Consider the following 19030-nt stretch of genomic DNA (forward strand, 5'->3'; position numbering starts at 1 on the left):
TGGGACTCGACCAAATCTGAATACATGTACATGGTCTGAAACGCGTGCGGGGATAACAGGCCCCACACCAACTCTTCTTCTCTAATAAGTGTTGTTGTAGTCTTCATGAGAAACACGCTCTGATCCTTATTCTCTTTCACAAGTTGTCCGATTTGGTACAGCTGAGGAATATGATACTGATGGTTTAAGTATCCCAAAGTGCGAGCCAAGGTCTTGGGTAGTGTCACATACCAACCTTGAGGTAACGTGAGCTCATAGAAATCTTGGGCTTTGTTGAGAATGTAAAAACAGTCGTTTCCACCCAAACTAGTAATGCTATTTTCACTTTTCAGATAAATGTCCCCTAACGCATTGTGAAGTCCCTTCAACATCCCATGAATTATGTCTTTGACCGTACGGTAAATACCGCTTGGTAGATAAATGGTTAATGTCCATGGGACAGGGCCTGTCTTGCAAAGCAACGTGTAAGAGAGTTGATGTTTGCGCACGTTATGCCAAGAGTGTGGGTAGATGATACGCGTCATGGCAACTTCCCAGTCGTCACTTAAGTGCAGTTGACTTGTCAATTGCATTGTAAAATCAGCAGGCTTGTTCCCAGGATACTGATCCTTGCTAGCCTCGCTGGTCAGAACGAGATAAAAACTGTTTGTCATGGTGCTCGACGACGAAAGTGCAGTACCACGTTCACGATACCGTCCAAAAATGAGTGCAATTGACCACAACCATTAGTTAAATAGATTTCAACGGTTTGAAAAATCTTTGTGCGTAAAGGCAAGTACTGGCATTGTTCTCTCTCTTCTAATATTGTTTCTCGAAACTGTCCACGCGGAACCATTTCATGTAAAAGAGGTAAGTGTTGTTCTCCCACTTGTCAGGGTTCTATGAGATTCGTTAACACTTGAACTAACTTGAGTTTACACGGGCAGAGAGAGATAGATGATGGTATGATAAAGTTGTCCGGGAAGTTAATAGATGTCTGAGGAAGGATAACACACCATTCGTAACCATGCTTATAGGTTGTGGTAAGCGATGTATTCATTTGCACACCAGGTCTGACTGTTTTCTCACTTGTTAACCATCCAAGTGCTTGAGCTACCGAGACAGTGATCGCTATCCATTCATCATAGGAGTTTAAGGTAACATTCCATTCATTATCCACTTCCACTTTACTTCTAGGTAACGGATCAATCTCGTCCAGACACTGCAATATTCCTTCCATCAATTCCAGAGCCGTACGATACTTCCCCTCTGGTAATGTGTACAATTTGAAATCATCCGAGTTACGGAGCATGATGTGGAAATGTAAGCATTCTCGGCAAATGTCAAACCACGATGATGGATATATGACACTATGAAGTCCAACTTCCCAATCTTCTTCTTCTTTCAAGTGAATTTGACGGGGTAATGCCACGCGATAGTGTGATTTTGAATTGGAAGGGAATAAATTGCTGCTTGCATTGCTAGGAAGCGTCACATAAAAGTCGTTGTCTTGAATCATTTTAGAGACACCAATTGACGGACAGGAATCCAACTATCGTATTTCTTCGGCCAACCTTTCCAATGAACCAGAACTTCTGCTTGTGCTCCTTTACCTCTACGGCGAAGAACTTTTTCTACGAGAAACAAATGATCCTTTCGTTCAATTACTTTTTGTAACTCGGTCTCGTAAAAGGTACCTTTAATCAGTTCCCCATCGTGTTTCTTTAATTTGTATACAGGTGGATCCCTTGCTAGTCTCTCCGCCACTGCAAAGGTTTCTTCGCTCCAGTTAGGTAGGTATGATTTCTCAAATGTGCGCTTGTGCTTACTGATTTTAACTTGGTCGCCAACCTTGAATTTATACTTAACCGCAGAAAGGGGTTTACCATATAAGGTGCGCCACACTTGCTGCGCATTCATCACTGTTACTTCGGAGGGTTTTTTTAATGGAGCGATGAAATGTTTGGTTGAAGTTGTCATTGACGAGGTCATTTAGTCTGTCCAGGTAATGATACGAACTGCTTGAGGTAAACATTCGCCACATAATTTGTTTCAAGGTGCGGTTGAACCTTTCTACGACTTGAGCTTTGGTTTCATTATGGTGAACATGGTGCTGTTTCAGAAATGTCTGAAAAGTCTTCTTTTTAAATTCCGTTCCCGCATCGGTTTGTAACTTGTCTGGCTTGTGACCTTGTTGAAAGATCTTCGTAAAAGCTTTCACAAGCTCTGGCCCTGTCTTTGTTTTTAACGGAACCACCCACGCGTACTTGGATAAAATGTCAATGCAAGTAAGTAGGTATTTGTATCCACGGTTCCAACGGCTCAGGCTTTGAAGATCCACCAAATCAGCCTGCCATTGATCATCTAAACCGTTCACATAAACTTTGTTGCGACGAAAACGTCTTCGAGCAGGTTTGTGTAAAGTATACCCTGGTTGCTGTTGCAGCCAAGTGATAATCTGGGAACGCGTTATACCATACTTCTTTGCTGCTTGATACAACTTTTTTACTCCTCCTAACGCGGACGCACGGTTTGGTTCATAGTACAGTTTCTCTAAAAGTCGGTTCTTCTGACTGTCGCTCCTCCTCTTCCTCACGTTCTTCGCAGGTTTGCTTTTAATATTCGTCAGTGGCATCTCTTAAATCAACGTTTACTTGACTGCCGCAACATGTAACTAAGCAGCGCGTCTTTTGACATATATCACTTAAAGCCAAAGTTAGGGTAGAACTCGTGCAAAGGCGACTTGCAACGTTACCCATGGTTGTGTTACAAATGACAAATGTAACTTGATCCATCCGTCTTTTATCCCTTCCCATAACAATAACCACGGATATTTTAAAATGTGTCCAACCATCCACCATGAAGAACGGTAATGTGATTGGTAGGTATTGTATAAGCTTAGGTGAAATGTGTATTGCTCTCTCAGAGGTGCGTTACTTCGAGCCATATAGGCATACAAGCTCAACCGTCTACCCCAATGTATTGCTCCTATTTCTTTCAAAATGTCAGGCCAAATCCGAGAGGAAACGATGGGCAAAACAGTAGGTGGTACAAGTGTTTGAGCGCAACCTCTCACCAGAATAAAATGAAGTCTGTTCATATTCACAGTCCATTGCAAAATCTAACCTCCCCTTATAGCCATCCCTATCCTCCACAGATTAAGCATGTCAGAATGCAGGCTCAGATATCCAATCATGGACAATCATGCTGGATTTAACGATACCCATGAGTTAATGTTGTGGAGCCGTGAACAACTCTCTTGTCATACACGAGTTTGTATTTTTTCTTTAAGTTAACAGTGTGTATTGTTTTCGTTTTTGCATCTCGTTTGATGAAATGTGGATTCTCGAGGAAGATAGGTTGTTGATTAGGATTGCAGACACGTTCGCACACGGTTGAGAAATTCAGTTTTTGCGATCCCCTGAAGTTTAGGGTGAATCCTCTCACTTTGCAGGTGGTTTTACCGTTCTTGGTTTGGTAGGCATAATTCTTTGGACCGCCGGACACAAAGGTTGTGATGTAATCATTATCGTCCACTCCGTTGGTTAACTCACCGAGATAGTCACCAAGGGCTGGCATCCAATCATCAAACCCTTGTTTGAAGACGTTCTAGTACAGAATAAAGTTTGAGTCTTGCATGTGCGGTAGTGAAAGCTGTGATGACAACATTCGTCTTGGCTGATCCTGACACGAATCCTTCGCCGTGAGTATAATAAACTTCTATGCACTCATCATTGACAAACTGAATGTTTTTAACCTGCGTTGACTGACAGGTGAGGAGTCGAAAGTAACGTTCTGGATCCTTGACTAGATCCACTTGAGGCATGTTATCACGCTGTCCAAATTTTCCCCCTTTGAAAGAAGAGAAAAATAACCATAGTTTAGTTTATTGAAACCAGGAAAAGTCATGTTTAAACTGAAGGAAATGATACTTACAAAATGAATTCAACATCAACTTGGCCAGTGAGCGTAATCCAGGGTTCTTCTTAATCTTTCCATACTCCAACTTTATGCCTTCTTTCTGTTCATACTCTGTGATATACTGTTGTTTTTGAGCTTCTGTCTCACACCAGGAAGGCCAACCGCTCGCTTCTTGTTTGATTTTGAGAAATGTATCGATGTACCCGGTGAAAAGTTTAGACGATTTCTGAGGGAAATGCCCTACCTCTATCATTTGAACCATACGATATCCCAACTCCAAAGCCTTATTAATCTCAATGGAACACCAGGTTCCAGAAAGAATGCGCTCTTCTTCCTTATGTTCACAAGGACTTTGTTGCAGGGTTTCAGCACATGTTCTACAAAGAGGAAACATCAGTTTTTCATTGGCACGGTAGGGTAACACAGGATGAAACAGAAAGGTAGGTGGAAGGATGTCACATTTGATCAGCCCAAAGAATTCACGTGGTGAACGATTGATTAAAGCTTCACTTGTTAAAATTTCAGGATGATGGATCGGAATTTCGCAGTACTTGTTTGTCCATGGGTATAAGGATGTAAAGTCAACGTAACGGATCTTCTCGTTCTCGTTCACGTGCTTGTAAAGGCAGACAGCATTGGTACGTCCTCCAAAGAACGCGTGACGAGGCTCTAAGGGTGTGTCAAACTTGAGGCTTTCAATAAAGGACTTCATCTCTAGGTTTGTGGTCAATTCTTGTTTAAATTCGCATTCCCATTTCACTTCTACCTGGAATCCAAGCTTCTTGAAACGTTCAATTTTGCGAATGGTACCCTCAAGAAGGTCTTCCATACGCGTGTCGTTCACGGGATTCACTGTGTCGGGTAGATAACACTTGTCACAGCCATGCCACAGGCACCCCATGAATTCATAGATGGTTTTTTTGGCGGGATCATAACCGTCAACATAGTTGTTATCTATGCGTTGTTCACCCCCATTTAGAGCGTGCAGAATTCGGTCACCTTTTTGATGATGAATCCAGGACAGCCATTGGAGAGCCATGACGGAGCATTTTCGGGCTGGTTGATAACCTTGAACAGGAATAAGAGTGATTGTGTTTTCTTCAAGGAATTCTTGTCGGAACACTCGGTTACAGGCACTTGCTATGGTAACGCAGTGTTTGAATGGATCGAGGTTGCAGACTTCTTCCATCAACTGTTTAAATTGTAAGCAACATCGCCTCAGAATGTCCACATCGCTACGACAATATTCTTCTATTTCCGTTTCAAAATCAAAGTCGTACTCTGCATTCGTTAATTCTTGATGCCACCTCAGGAATTCTTTTCGCTCTTTTGTGCTCATCCCAGCGGGATCGTAATTTTCAATAGGAGGAAGAGAGCCAACATATTGTTGATTTTCTTGACGATTAAAGAAGTGTGGAAAATAGCCTTTCTTAAGTTCAGTCAGGCCAAAGGTTTTCGGTAATGCTTTGAGCGGCATAGGGAGAAAATTGAGGGAATCCCGGAACTTGATTTCAGCTTCTTTTAGTTCCATGGACATGATTTTCGCACCATTCAGGATAAGACTCGGAAGGATACACTCTTTATAAAAATATTCACAAAGTAGAAAGCCATCGTAACCTCTCAGATTATGAGCAATGACGATAGTGCCCTGGTGGGTCCCATCTAATAACCAGGTACCGAATTGATCATCGCAATTATCACCTCTAAATATCATCTCAAACCCCGTGTCATCATGTACTATAAGAAGGCTGGCAATGTGTCGATCTTCATCTTGACGTGATTCTATGTCGAAAAATAAATACTCTTGTCCCCCCTCTTCGTCCGTGTCTTCTTCTTCAACTTCATGACTAATCATCTCCTCAGAAATCCGTCTTCGTTATCTCTTTCCATTTTTCCTTTTGTTCGGTTTTGACTGCGCTTCACCCAAACCTTCTTCGTGATTGAGGATCGGTTTTTTGGGTCAATATATTCTTCACAATTCCAATACATTTTTTCCCCACACATGTGATCTTCTGGCTTCCTTTTTTGGTGCGACATGACTTTGTTGCATTGTTTGCATTTACAAAATTTTTGACACACCGACTGCCCTTCTCTGTTGGGCCGACAGTGATTGGCATAGCATTCATTTCCAGCGAACATTCTGTGACAGGTACCGCATTCTCGCCAGGGTGCTTTCTGTGTAATTCCCAGACACCCCTCTGTAAAACAACATTTGCATACCTTACTGCAACGATGTTTATCTTTCGTATTGTATCCTCTCTTGCATTCCAAACACCAATAGCTCTTCCCCAGAAAGCTGGACACAGAAGTGATCACGTCAAAGTGACATTTTGAGGTGCCTAAGATGAGTCTTAATTTTTATTCAGATGGATGAGGACATTAACACCGTCAAGCGCAAACTGTGCCATGTGCAGGAAGGCATTTCGTCAGCCACATGCAGAAGCACAAGCTGCTGACACGGAATTTATGACCCACATTGCGGCTGTAAGATTCAAAATTGGTTTTCTTCATTCAGTTTCATTCAGTACACAAAGAAATCAGTGTCTTTTGTTATTCTTAATTGCTCTTTCAGTAACTTATTTGTTGGCGTTCTTTCTTTCAGCTTTGTCCCGACAATCATCCGAGCACTGAATACGATGAAAGATGTATAGCCTGTATATATTTTAATAAAGGGTTAAACCCTATTCAACAACACGAGTTTGCCTTTGCAATTCAGTGTATATTTGCATGCAGAAACGTGGATGAAAATGGGAACAGTGAAACTCCTGAAGGATGTGATCACTGTCAAAGATTACTTGAAAAGCTCGTAGACAATTATTTCTAAATACAGCGTCTGCTTTTCGATTAATCTTTGCTAATCCATTTTTCATCCCTTTCGCTGAATTGAAAAGGCAAAGTTGTGTGGTTGAATAGGGTTTATCTAGTTTGTAAATAGCATTTGTTCTTATTGTTTTTAAATACTTTAATTTTTTAAGTTCTTGCTTGTAAATGCAGAGATTCTTATTCTTTGTAAATACTTTAACTTTTCAGTGGTTGCTCGTAAATACAAAGGTTCTGTTTGTTTGCAAATACTTTAATTTTAGTTCCCATTGTTTGTAAATACGAAGATACAAATATAATGGTTTTACTGCTTGAAAGTGAACGTGTCATTGCTGTTCCATCTTGCATGTGAGAAATAGTCACTCTTCCACTCGCTAACAAATAATTGATGAATCTTTACCCGTAGCCAATGTTCATTTTGTAGCGCTGACTTCATAATGCAACGAAGTTGACGGGAAAATTTCTTCTCGTTCGTAAAATAAAATGTTGGAACCATTAGCTCTCCAATTGGCACTTCCATTCCATCTTCATCACTTGTTATCTCAACTTTGCGAGAGCCTCCTCTATTCATCTTATCCCAAACTTCATTAAGTAAGGTTACGATTTTGTTGTCCAATTGCAGTCGTTGCAAACGGTTTGCTAATGCGTCCATCTCCAAAGCAAAAATCTGTTGTTCGATCATTCGGCTCATCTTTGAATTGAAATATTTTTTTCCATTACCTTTATACACGTGTCCATTTCTGGGTGTGCCATAAAGAAAGAAAGCAAACCGGTTTGACGGGATTTTTCTAGTCTACATTATTAAGAGCCTTTTGAATACTCATCATCTTCAAAACTGGTTTTTCTAACCAACCCTTAAACTTGTTTCAAATTGTTTGAATGTGACGTCAGTGCCTTCTCATTGGTTCTTAGCTACTCCATTGTTCTTTCCCTATATAAGCACGATACTATCCGGCTGGTTGGGCGCAACCGTAACACCAGAAAACAATACAGTTCACTCCAAATAAAAGAAAAATTATAATACATATCAAACCAAATATATGACGTGCAGTTCATTTAAACCTCTGCCGCCATCTTGAATATACCCTCGTACACCTACGTGGTATGCATCTCGTTATAAACCCTAACCCAAAAACCGGTTTCGGTAGAATTTTTCACACGAATTTATTTGCATACATGAATAAAATTCACCTGGTCATCCCCCCTATACTACTAACATACGGCACACTCTTCTTTCGCCATTGGAGGTCAACGTATCAAATTTAATCATGAATTGAGCTGGATGACATTAAACTCTCTTACTCATAAGATTTAACGTTGACAAGTGGTCTTGTGACATTTCCATAGCTGGTCGCTCGTGTCACTTTTGTGCCTAATCCTAAGCTTTCTTCCGACCTGGTGATCTCTTCAATAATATATCTGATCACGGACGACGAGGTGTCGAGGCAAAAACAGACGATGCAAATGAGAAGCTCAAGGCATCGCGGTGGCGAACATTTAAGTGCAAATCGCATAATTATCACTTACCCAGCGTGGTTCCGGGAAACGGCGAATATAGCGCCCACTTCGCATGCGGGAGGTACCGAGATCGACACCCGGGTTTTTCACAGGCAGCCTGTTGTATTGTTACCAAGTTCAATCATGTCATGTCTGCGAGTCTTTCCTTGGAATGAAGAGCAGTTTATCCGCTGTAAACTTCTAAACAAGGTCTCCATTGGTTCAACGATGGGAACTTCTATTCACCTGGCTAGAGTGAAATCACTGGAACATTCATGGCAAGTGACAGAAAAGGAGCCTCACGGAGGAATGAGCTCTACCTGCTGATTTTTTCAGGAAACTTGGAATCCTCCATTTTTTAAGCTGTTAATGTTGACCCGAAAAACGCCTGTAATCAACTCTACAGATGAATGAAAATCGCTTTCAAGGCAAAGACCTCACACATAGACTCGCTTTGACGAAGGTGACGAAGTGATCTTCCGATTGGCCCCTTAGTCATGGCCAACCTTGACTTGTTTGCCTACAGCTGGCCTATGCCAATTAAAACGAAGCGTCCCTGGGTGGGCTTGAACCACCAACCTTTCGGTTAACAGCCGAACGCGCTAACCGATTGCGCCACAGAGACAGGTCTGACCGCTTGGCCGAGGACAAGATTGGATAGAGTTCCACTCAATCTTGACCACGACTATGCGATGAGCCTTCTAAATTCCTGCGGACATTTTTTCTTGTCCTTTTCAAACATGAAAGTATTAGTGTCGAGAAAAGGAACAACCAGTTCAGAACGTGTTGTTAACGATCCTTTGATTTCCTTCTACTCATGCCTCACTTGCTTCATTATTTCCAACAGCTGTCGACAAAACAACCAGCCCACAACGTCTTTGAAGACAATTTTAACGTTCCTTTGATTTTGTTGCACTAGTGGTAACCCCTTGAGAACATTTATTCCGTTCACTTACACTCCAGTATCTTAATGTTCCATTTCACGGTGACAGCTCTATTCCGCAAGAATCTTCGAGTTTCACACACACCAAAGACAAAGAAACTTTAAAAGCAAGCCTGATTTTAAATACGCTTTTTGCATTCTTAAAAGAAAAGCCTTACATCAGAAGAGTGCAGTTGTGAAGTTTGGATCACTTGAGAGCACAGTGATCCTTTTTAATTTCATAATTCTCAACATTCCGTAAATCTTTAACCGCTCACAAAGTCGTGCCTGTTTTCGTAGTGTAGTGGTTATCCGCGTCTGAGTTATAAAGGAAAGACGTTAGTCATCAATGGTCTGCTAACCTCAACCCTTTGGTATTGTGCGACTTCACTTTCCATACCACCTTGGGCAGTTACACAAATTGAAAAGGCTTTTGTTGGTCTGGCAAAACACCGCTTGTGAACGGGGACGTTTTGGCATTCCCTCTTAAGGAAGGAGGATTTAAGATTGCCAGACTCGACTCAAAAATTTATGCACTTAGACTTTATACTCTACGTAGAATGTTAATTGGAGAGGAAGCACATTGGAAAGATTTTACTGCTTATTTTTGGAGGGTGTCAGGTATGCACCTTGGTAAATTGACCCTTGCTACGGACTTTGCGCCACGTGATATCGACAGTAACGTTCCTCCTTTTCACAGGGAGCTTCTTTGCGCTTGGATCAAGCACAAATGTTATCGTGAACGTACGGATGTTCCTGATTCTTTGTCGGATATTTTGGCGGAACCACTGTTTAGGAACAAGCTTATCAATGTTAATATCAAGCCTCTCTTTTTCAGAGACTGGGTTTCATGTGGCCTCGTTCGTGTTAAAGACATTTGCTATGAAACTGTCCCGGGCTTTCTGCCTGTCAAGGCTGTGCATGAGATTCTTATGGACCATGACTCCTGCAGAGATCGTACTTTTAATCAGACTGCACGTGAGCTGAGTGAAGTTCTCGGAGCCATTCCTGCGAAGTGGAAGTTGAAAGTAATCAACGGTGACTCTGTGTCTCCATCTACTGATCAGCCAAGTTTTTCTATCTTACCGTCAACACCTGGAAAACATCCCATAAGTATTCTTGATTGCAGGACTCGCCATTTCTACCGGCATTTTCATAAAAGTGAGCAAATTTCGACTCCTGGGCTTGATTACTGGCGTACTAAGTTTCAGCTTCAAGGGGGGCCTTAACATTGGACGCCATTCAGGGAACAATGCCAGCCCATTGAGCCAACCGCACACTGCCTTGCGACTGAATAGAATGGGTGTTTATGAATCGGGAAACTGTCATGCCTGTGGCGTCATGGAAACGATCGGGCATGAGTTGGTTGAATGTCCCGTGGTATGTCATTTTGGAACCAGGTGCAAGTCTTTGTTGACAAGATCACTCAGGAAGCAGTTTAAGTCTTACCACCAGGATAAAGCTCTTGAGATGGATTCCGGAATAGGGTATTCAACTATCAAAGAATGTGGTTAATCTAGTTAACTGGAGCTTAACGATTGCTCGTTTTTCAATTCATAAGGCTGCGGGTTAATATCAGAGTTAACAAGGAAGTTACCCCGATACTTTCAATTTTTAGAGCTATTGTTAAGTCGATTATCCGTTTTCAGTTTGAGGTTTATGTGTCAAAAGGAACGCAATATTTGTTTCCTGGGGTATGGTGCATTGGATATGCATTTGTAAAATTAGAGAACAATGCGTTAGTAATTACGATGTAAGAGTTTATCACGATTCTGCTTGTTACTAGTATTTGATTTATGTATCTATTTCTTTCTACTTGTAAATAAAAAGCTCTTTTGAGCCTTTAAGAAAGAAAAAAAAAACGTCCGCCTCACACGCGGAAGGTCGCAGGTTCAAGTCCTGCCGAAAACAAAATGCATTTTTGAGGAGCCTATAGCTGAAGCTAAACGACCACAACTCCAGGTTTCTCATTTTGAAGACTGCTACACCATGTTTATTCCAGCCCAACAACCTGCAGTCCCGCAATCTCCAAAGACCATTGATCATATGTTGTCAATTCGAAGAAAATGCACTTTCCTTCTGTCCGTCTGGGTCTGTGCATCGGTAGCTGTTAAACGCGAATTGCCTCAACTCAGCTACTTCAGTCACGTGGTGATTAACAATGAGAAATTTAGACATAGAACACCACATTAGGACAAGTGGTAGGGTTTCTTTTCAACTCTCGCTCAAGTAATTTGCAACACAGTGGGCGTGACGGCAGCTTTCCCTGCACGGCCCGTTGGTCACCAGGGGCGAAGCGTCCATATAAGCACGTACGTCCTTGCGTACAGCTCAAATCCTGGAATCCTTATTCCATGGAGGTATTAAATTTTTTAGGCATTATAAAATGAGGCCAAGTTTTTTAAATTTCGAAGTAAACTGGTGTCCTTTTGTGTGAGTCTTTCCAGTATCTTTTGATTAACCCATACAGGCCTGGCCAAACGGATCCAACACCTCCAACATTATTGGAGTCGAAAGAGGTTTGTCAAACGAATGCAACATGTTGGATCCAGAATTTTGGACTCAAGGGTCAAACCAAAATCTACCCAGAATCCTTAGAAAACAATCTCTCGCCATGTTGGCGTTTTCAAGTTCCTTTTAAAATTATCAATAGAGTAACTCTCTTTGTACAGCAAGAGGACGGCTGTTCCAGAATCTGGGAACTGCAACAGCAAATGCTGGGTCTCCAAACGTCTTGAACCATGCAGGGGTAAGGAACCTTGAGAAGACCCAGGGCATCACTCCGTAGAGAGAAGCGTCCCGGGGTCTTGACTTGCAAAAGATCCTGCAGATGCATTGGCGCCATACCCCTGAGAGCTTTGAACACAAGAAGGGCTATCTGTTCGAAGAGAGATTGCTTAAGCTTTCGTCGCTCAGACATTCAAGGCTGCGCGCGTTCACCATTCCGTAGTTTGAAGTGACGTGGCAACTCGCGAAACAGATGCAACGAATTAACCATCACCATGAAAACCGATAGCGCGCGTGCAACACTGTTGAATGTGATGTCCGCACGAATGCAACACTGTTGTTCACACCTTAGAACAAAAGAAACGTTGGATGATGTTGAAGACGATGTTTGATGGAAATCAAACTTCGTTCAACAACTTCCAACATCATACAACATGGTGGCCAAACGAGTGCAACATGTTCGATTCAACAATATTGGTTGATGTTACACTAACGCGTTCGGTGGACCCGTTTGGCTAGGCCTTGACGGCAAGAAAAGTAAAAGCCCCCCAAACAGTGTCAGTCTTCAGTATCACTAGTCCCCCAGTTCCCGGTTATTTTTTATAGATATGTTATGATGATGATGATGTTATAACAGAGTTTGCGAAGTCTTGGTCTTTGCTTGTATTGTAAACCCCCTGCTTGTGTTGTAGCTTGCTGCAGAGAAAACTCGGCAGATGGGTAAAATAATCAACTAACTACTGAATTTTCCTTAAGATTTCTTAATTGAAATGTCCTTCGAAAATAGTCGGAAATGCCTCGTGCAATAACTGGAGGGGGCGGAGGCGTGCCACTGGTATTTCTTTGCTGTTTTCTATAAAATCCCAAAGGTGATAGTTTTCCAAAGCAAAACAATAGCTGCGAAACGGTGTCAAATTTCACCTCGGATGGGGTGACAAAAAAAATTTATTATGAAAAAAAGAGAAGAACAAAAACAAACAAAACAAAAGATAACAAACAAAAAAGGAAAATAAATAAAATAAAAGAGCTATAGGGTGAGAGTTCACCATGGGCAAGAACAGTGGGGTGAGAGTTCACCATGAAAAACAACGATGGGATGGAAGTTCACTATGAGAAAAGGAGCGATGGGGTGAGAGTTCACCATGATAAAGAGCAATGGGGTGAGAGTTCACTATGAGAAAAAAAGCAATTGGGTGAGTGTTCACCATAAGCAAAGAGCAGTGGGGTGAGAGTTCACCATGGAAAGAGATGTGAGTTCACTATATAAAGGCAAAGGGGTGAGAGTTCACCATGGTAACAAAGAGCAGTGGGTTGAGAGTTCACCGTAGAATGGCATGGTTTTTTGCCTTATTCGGGGATTGTTGAGTGGTATGTGAGGGTGATGTTATACATTTAAGTCATTTTCCCTTCTCCTTTTTTCTTTAATTTTAAGACTCTAAAGAAAACCTTTGCTGACCTCCAAAAGTCACTTGATGAATTGACAAGGCTCTCAGTGGCTACTTTAATAAGGAAGATGTTGGATTATGCATCACGGCCACTCTCTGAGTTCAATAAGTATGAGGCGATAGACATCTTAGAAACCCTCCAGAATACATCCCGGGATAATCAGGATGAGAAACGTGAATTTTACCGTTTGGTGTACCAAACAGCTAGAGGTAAAGTAGACCTTCCAAAGGAGCACTTCCGGGCGCTGGTTCTACGCCTCCTAGGGGATAAAGATCACACTAAAGTGTATGAAGCTGTCGCAAAGGTGGAGAAAGCGATGGGCTCACGGAGCCCATGGTCTGGTTTGTCTCACCGTAGCCGTAGCAGTAATATTCCGTACAAGGGGCGTGGCATGAGGAGTAGTGCTCCAGTCCAATGCTATTTTTGTGGAAAGTTCGGCCACATTATGGCGAGGTGTTACGCGAGGAGGGATATGCAGCAACTGCCCCCGGCGACCCGTGGTCGTACTAGAGACAATAAGTAATAAAATCTGGAGTTAGACGGAAAAAACGCGTGTTTGTTTTGTTCAAGACATTCGTTGTTTCTTTTTTCTTTTCTTTTTCCTTTCTCTTTCTTGATTGTAGCAAGTACAAAAAATTGGATCTAGGAGTCGATTGTTGTTTGATTTAATGCGATGTGAGCCGTCTTGTTCAGTTCACAGAGTTTTCACATCAGGGTAGTCGAGTGTGCCTCTAAACATAGTGGAGGACCGAAATAAATAAATGCTTCTATACGTACTTAAATTCAAACTCCTATTTCCTCCCCTTTTTTGGTTTGCCCTTGGTGCGAATATCCCTTTCTTTTCACTTCCCCGTATTTTACTTTGTCTGTAGTCTGGTCACAGAGAGTTGACAGTTTTGAAAACGGGGTATCTCAAAACCCTCCTGGTCATACTGGGTCAAAACTGTCCTCTCTCTGCTGTCTAGTACGGGGTTTTTGTACAAGATAACATCCCCTCTTACTACTTTTCTTTTTTCCCCTTTTAGGAGATATTCTGGTCATGGGACTGAAAGATGATAACTTTGATAGCCTTATCTATAATGCTGATATATGCGCAAGGGCGATACAATGGGTAGACATAAAGGGAAACCCCCTATCGGTCAGCAGTGAGTGGACAGGAAATGGCCGGCCGGGCCAGAAAGCTTGTCTAGTTGAAAAGGGGGAGGTGATTGGACATGTAAATGAGTTACTGTTCCGAGATCCTGATCATTTTGTGACAGGGGAGCTCCATAAACATGGTGCTAATTGGGCAGAAATTGCAAAATTAGCTCCTCCTTTACACCGGGAAGAGGTGTTGTCGTGGATTGGGAATAAAGTGTCAATATTCCCATATTTCAGACATTTTAAAGGAACATTCAAGGGGGAGCGTTACGATTCCGATCAGCCTCCGCACAGGTTGTTCAAGAATAACGTATCGTGCAAACAGTTTCGAGAATTTGTCAGAATAACACTATTAAGTGGAATGAAATCCGGTGCAATTTCTCTAGCGGGCAAGGTTGGTCAAGTAACTCCACCTCATTTGGTTCACCGTTAACAGTTGAGCCTACAAAGCCGAGACTGTGTCATGATGTGCAATATTTAAGAGCGCATCCAGGGGTAGACCAGGCAGGCGTGCTACATGTGATCTCACGGATTGCCACGAAACTTGATTAGAATTTAAGATTTACTCAAAAAACTAAAAAACCCAAAGCAGTTTGCATTTTGGATATTTCCGGGGGGAGCTAGACCACCCCCCCTGGTTTTGTCACGAAAATCTAAGAAAAAGTACCCTTAAATTAACTAAAAACGGAGTGCTCTCAAATTTAGTGCTTTTAAGCAATGACAATTTGGCTTTGCATGTAAATTTGCATATCTTTCCTGCGTTCAAGGGAGCGGTAATTAGTCAATTTGATTGATACCTTGTCAATCAAGAGAGGTTAATAATTAACCATGCATTTCGGCTTCCCAAAAATAGCCGGTTTCAAGGCAAAATATCTCTAATGGCCATTTCGCTACTGTAAAGATTATAGCACCCTAGTTAAACTCAGTATTTTCGCTCTTAAAATCAGCAGAAAAATTTTTGGGCAACGCTATTTTTTCGCCGCGAACATCGACCAAAAATCTTACCTAGCGAGTTATTGTCGTGATATTCGATTCCGTTAACAATAAATTGTTTAGCTTCTGGAAAGATCGATTAATTCATAAAGAAAATAACATAGAGAAAATGTCAATCGAATGGGTAATTTTATTACTGTAACATAATTAATGATCGCAACAACATACCAGCGTGTCTTGCGGATGAGCGCGGAAGTTCATCGAGTTTTTAGCCACTTAATAAAATAGTAAAGAAAAACAAATGCCTTAATTGTTCCACAGTTTTATCGCCTATGATAATTGTGTTCTGATTTCTTCGCCGTCAAACCAGGCAGGAACCGTCAGCTGTTTCACTGGCGTGACAAGAATTCTGACACCTAATTAAGGAAATTCTTTTGTTGGTATTATTTGGCACATATTTAATTCACAAAGTAACTTTAACGTATCGAATTTGAAAACACCTGATTGAGAAGCCGGGTAGAGGACAATTTTTATTTGATACAGAGTATTAAAATTTAACGAGTTCAAATTGTGTGACAAGTTACACAGCGGTGGTCGATTGTAATCTTAGCCACTCGCGGGATTATTCACGGCTCGCACCATGGCTCAGCTTTGCTGTTCCTTTGGGGCCCATTGTGATAGCAAATGTGACCTTTCTTCCCGGCTTCTTGGTCAAAATCAGCTGGTACCGCTTAGTATTTGTAAAAATAACATAAAGCCCCATTTGAAAGGGATCAAGGTAGCGCAGACGAGGGCTTTTTCCGAGAAGGAGCTCATACTAGCACGTGTTGGTTTCTTGGACACGGATGGTGACCAATTTACAATTTGCCCCAAACATCGGGCTGAGCTGGGCGTTAAATTCAGACCTAAAAGGAAATGTCAGCATCCACTGCATGGTCATCGGAAAAGCAAACCGGACAGAGGAGTGAATCTCAAAATGTCAAGGGAAATCAAGGCGAAGAGGAATACAGTTGTTCCAATTGGTGCAGATAAAAGCTAATTTGATATACGCACGACCGCAGTTGAGTCTGAAACAAAATCAAAGGCTATGGAGGCCCCTTCTGGTCAAAATCGATTGATTTATTTTGCAACCAGTAATACTTATTTTGCAATAATTAAAATTTATTTTCAATCTCTTTTTATCTCATTTTATTTTCATTACACAATTGATATTTTTCACATTGCCTTCTAATAATTTGCTTTAAGTGTACTCTTTTTCGCATTCCTGGGGAATTTTTTTATTCCTTTTCGCCAAATTAATTTTTTGTATTATTATTTTTCGCTGGCTTGAAATTAATTTTTGATTCCATGATGCATTGCGTGCCTTCTTCATCAGTTGTGAGGTCAATCCTACCAGAGGACCAGTATGTTCCTACCAGCATGTTCTGTGCTCTCTTCCATATAATCGGTGTCTAATGAATGGTCTCCTGTTCCACTCACTTCGCCAGAAGAGATATCAAAAGGCCGATTAAGTCGCTCTCACCATCAAGATCGCCTTGAGATAGTCACACAAACTGTCGAGGCGTTGGACCTCAGGAGAATGTTGGTGTCAGTTTTAATGCCGATTGCTAACGGTTGGGCTTTACTACAACCCCACCGGCGTTTTAAACAAACTCAAACTCTAAATCGCTGCAGTCTGCCGAAAATTTAGCCACGACCTTATCATAGATCCCGCTCTCCCTCCATCGTTTGTCAATACTCAATCCTGTTACCACGCAGCCTTTTTGCTCCAACTTCAACCGGTCGTGCCGTCCAAGCGGAGTCTTATCAACTTGAACGCCTACAATTATCAGGTCTTTAACTACAAAATTTCGTCTCGGGTCCCCAACTGCACCATATCTCCTCCCAGATCCACTACTAGAAGAGCTACAGCTGTTCAGGGTAGGGAATCTTCTCAACCGGGTCAATGCTCTTCCCTGGGATTCGGCCTTTCTTGGCGCAGATACACTGCTTAGTTGAGTCAGAACATGAGAAGAATTGCTTGCATTTGAGTTCGGGGTACTAGCAAACTATGATTGCCTCCTTGCTCTTGGGTCAATTTCCTCAATTGCGTTACTTGCGCCGGATGCAAGCAACTTGTTCCAACTGTTTTCCTCCGCCATATTGCTACAGAAATGGCAGGTCCGAAATGAGGAGATCGCAATGCATCATGGAATCAAAAATTAATTCCAAGGCCATCGAAAAATAATTTAAACGCATGCAAAAAATTTATTAGGAGAAAAGGACTAAAAAAATTCCCCAGGAACGCGAAAAAAGTTACACTTAAAGCAAATTATTAGCAGGCAATATGAAAAATATCAATTGTGTAATGAAAATAAAATGAAATAAAAAGAGATTGAAAATAAATTTTAATCAGAGTTGCAAAATACGTATTACTGGTTGCAAAATATATCAATCGATTTTGACCAGAAAGGGCCTCCATAGCCTTTGATTTTGTTTCAGACTCAACTGCGGTCGTGCGTATATCAAATTAGCTTTTACCTGCACCAATTGGAACAACTGTATTCCTCTTCGCCTTGATTTCCCTTGACATTTTGAGATTCACTCCTCTGTCCGGTTTGCTTTTCCGATGACCATGCAGTGGATACTGGTCTGAATTTAACGCCCAGCTCAGCCCGATGTTTGGGGCAAATTGTAAATTGGTCACCATCCGTGTCCAACAAACCAACACGTGCTAGTATGAGCTCCTTCTCGGAAAAAGCCCTCGTCTGCGCTACCTTGATCCCTTTCAAATGGGGCTTTATGTTATTTTTACAAATACTAAGCGGTACCAGCTGATTTTGACTAAGAAGCCGGGAAGAAAGGTCACATTTGCTATCACAATGGGCCCCAAAGGAACAGCAAAGCTGAGCCATGGTGCGAGCCGTGAATAATCCCGCGAGAGGCTAAGATTGCAATCGACCACCGCTGTGTAACTTGTCACACAATTTGAACTCGTTAAATTTTAATACTCTGTATCAAATAAAAATTGTCCTCTACCCGGCTTCTCAATCAGGTGTTTTCAAATTCGATACGTTAAAGTTACTTTTTGAATTAAATATGTGCCAAATAGTACCAACAAAAGAATTTCCTTAAGGAATTAGGTGTCAGAATTCTTGTCACGCCAGTGAAACAGCTGACGGTTTCTGCCTGGTTTGACGGCGAAGAAATCAGAACACAATTATCATAGGCGATAAAACTGTGGAACAATTAAGGCATTTGTTTTTCTTTACTATTTTATTAAGTGGCTAAAAACTCGATGAACTTCCGCGCTCATCAGCAAGACACGCTGGTATGTTGTTGCGATCATTAATTATGTTACAGTAATAAAATTACCCATTCGATTGACATTTTCTCTATGTTATTTTCTTTATAAATTAATCGATCTTTCCAGAAGCTAAACAATTTATTGTTAACGGAATCGAAGATCAAGACAATAATTTAAGTTTCAATTATAACTCAACGGAAAGTCAAAATTGTCACTCGCTAGGTAAGATTTTTGGTCGATGTTCGCGGCGAAAAAATAGCGTTGCCCAAAAATTTTTCTGCTGATTTTAAGAGCGAAAATACTGAGTTTAACTAGGGTGCTATAATCTTTACAGTAGCGAAATGGCCATTAGAGATATT

At 41.5% G+C, this 19030-nt stretch overlaps 1 protein-coding gene, 1 non-coding gene and 1 pseudogene across 2 annotated transcripts; all 3 read right to left on the reverse strand.

The window, feature by feature from the left end:
• Positions 1-1494: 1494 nt before the first annotated feature.
• Positions 1495-2614, reverse strand: LOC137980763 (uncharacterized; annotated as a pseudogene).
• Positions 2615-3192: 578 nt separating this feature from the next.
• Positions 3193-5755, reverse strand: LOC137980764 (uncharacterized). Its single transcript, XM_068828192.1, has 3 exons — positions 3916-5755; positions 3737-3831; positions 3193-3588 (listed from the first exon to the last, which is right to left on the reverse strand). The coding sequence occupies exons 1-3, from the start codon at positions 5753-5755 to the stop codon at positions 3193-3195; spliced, it is 2331 nt and encodes a 776-aa protein (XP_068684293.1).
• Positions 5756-8768: 3013 nt separating this feature from the next.
• On the reverse strand, positions 8769-8842 carry Trnan-guu (transfer RNA asparagine (anticodon GUU)). Its single transcript has one exon. It is a non-coding gene; the product is annotated as a tRNA-Asn (tRNA).
• Between the last annotated feature and the right edge of the window lie 10188 nt (positions 8843-19030).

The sequence above is a fragment of the Montipora foliosa genome, chromosome 12, assembly GCF_036669935.1.
Source record: "Montipora foliosa isolate CH-2021 chromosome 12, ASM3666993v2, whole genome shotgun sequence".
NCBI classification, from domain to species: Eukaryota; Metazoa; Cnidaria; class Anthozoa; order Scleractinia; family Acroporidae; genus Montipora; species Montipora foliosa.

Coding starts and splice junctions, on each gene's coding strand:
- LOC137980764 (XM_068828192.1), bottom strand. CDS start 5,755: ATGATTAGTCATGAAGTTGAAGAAGAAGACACGGACGAAGAGGGGGGA. Junction 3,832..3,915: donor GTTGATGTTGAATTCATTTT/GTAAGTATCATT, acceptor CTTCTTTCAAAG/GGGGAAAATTTGGACAGCGT. Junction 3,589..3,736: donor TCACCTGTCAGTCAACGCAG/GTTAAAAACATT, acceptor ATTCTGTACTAG/AACGTCTTCAAACAAGGGTT.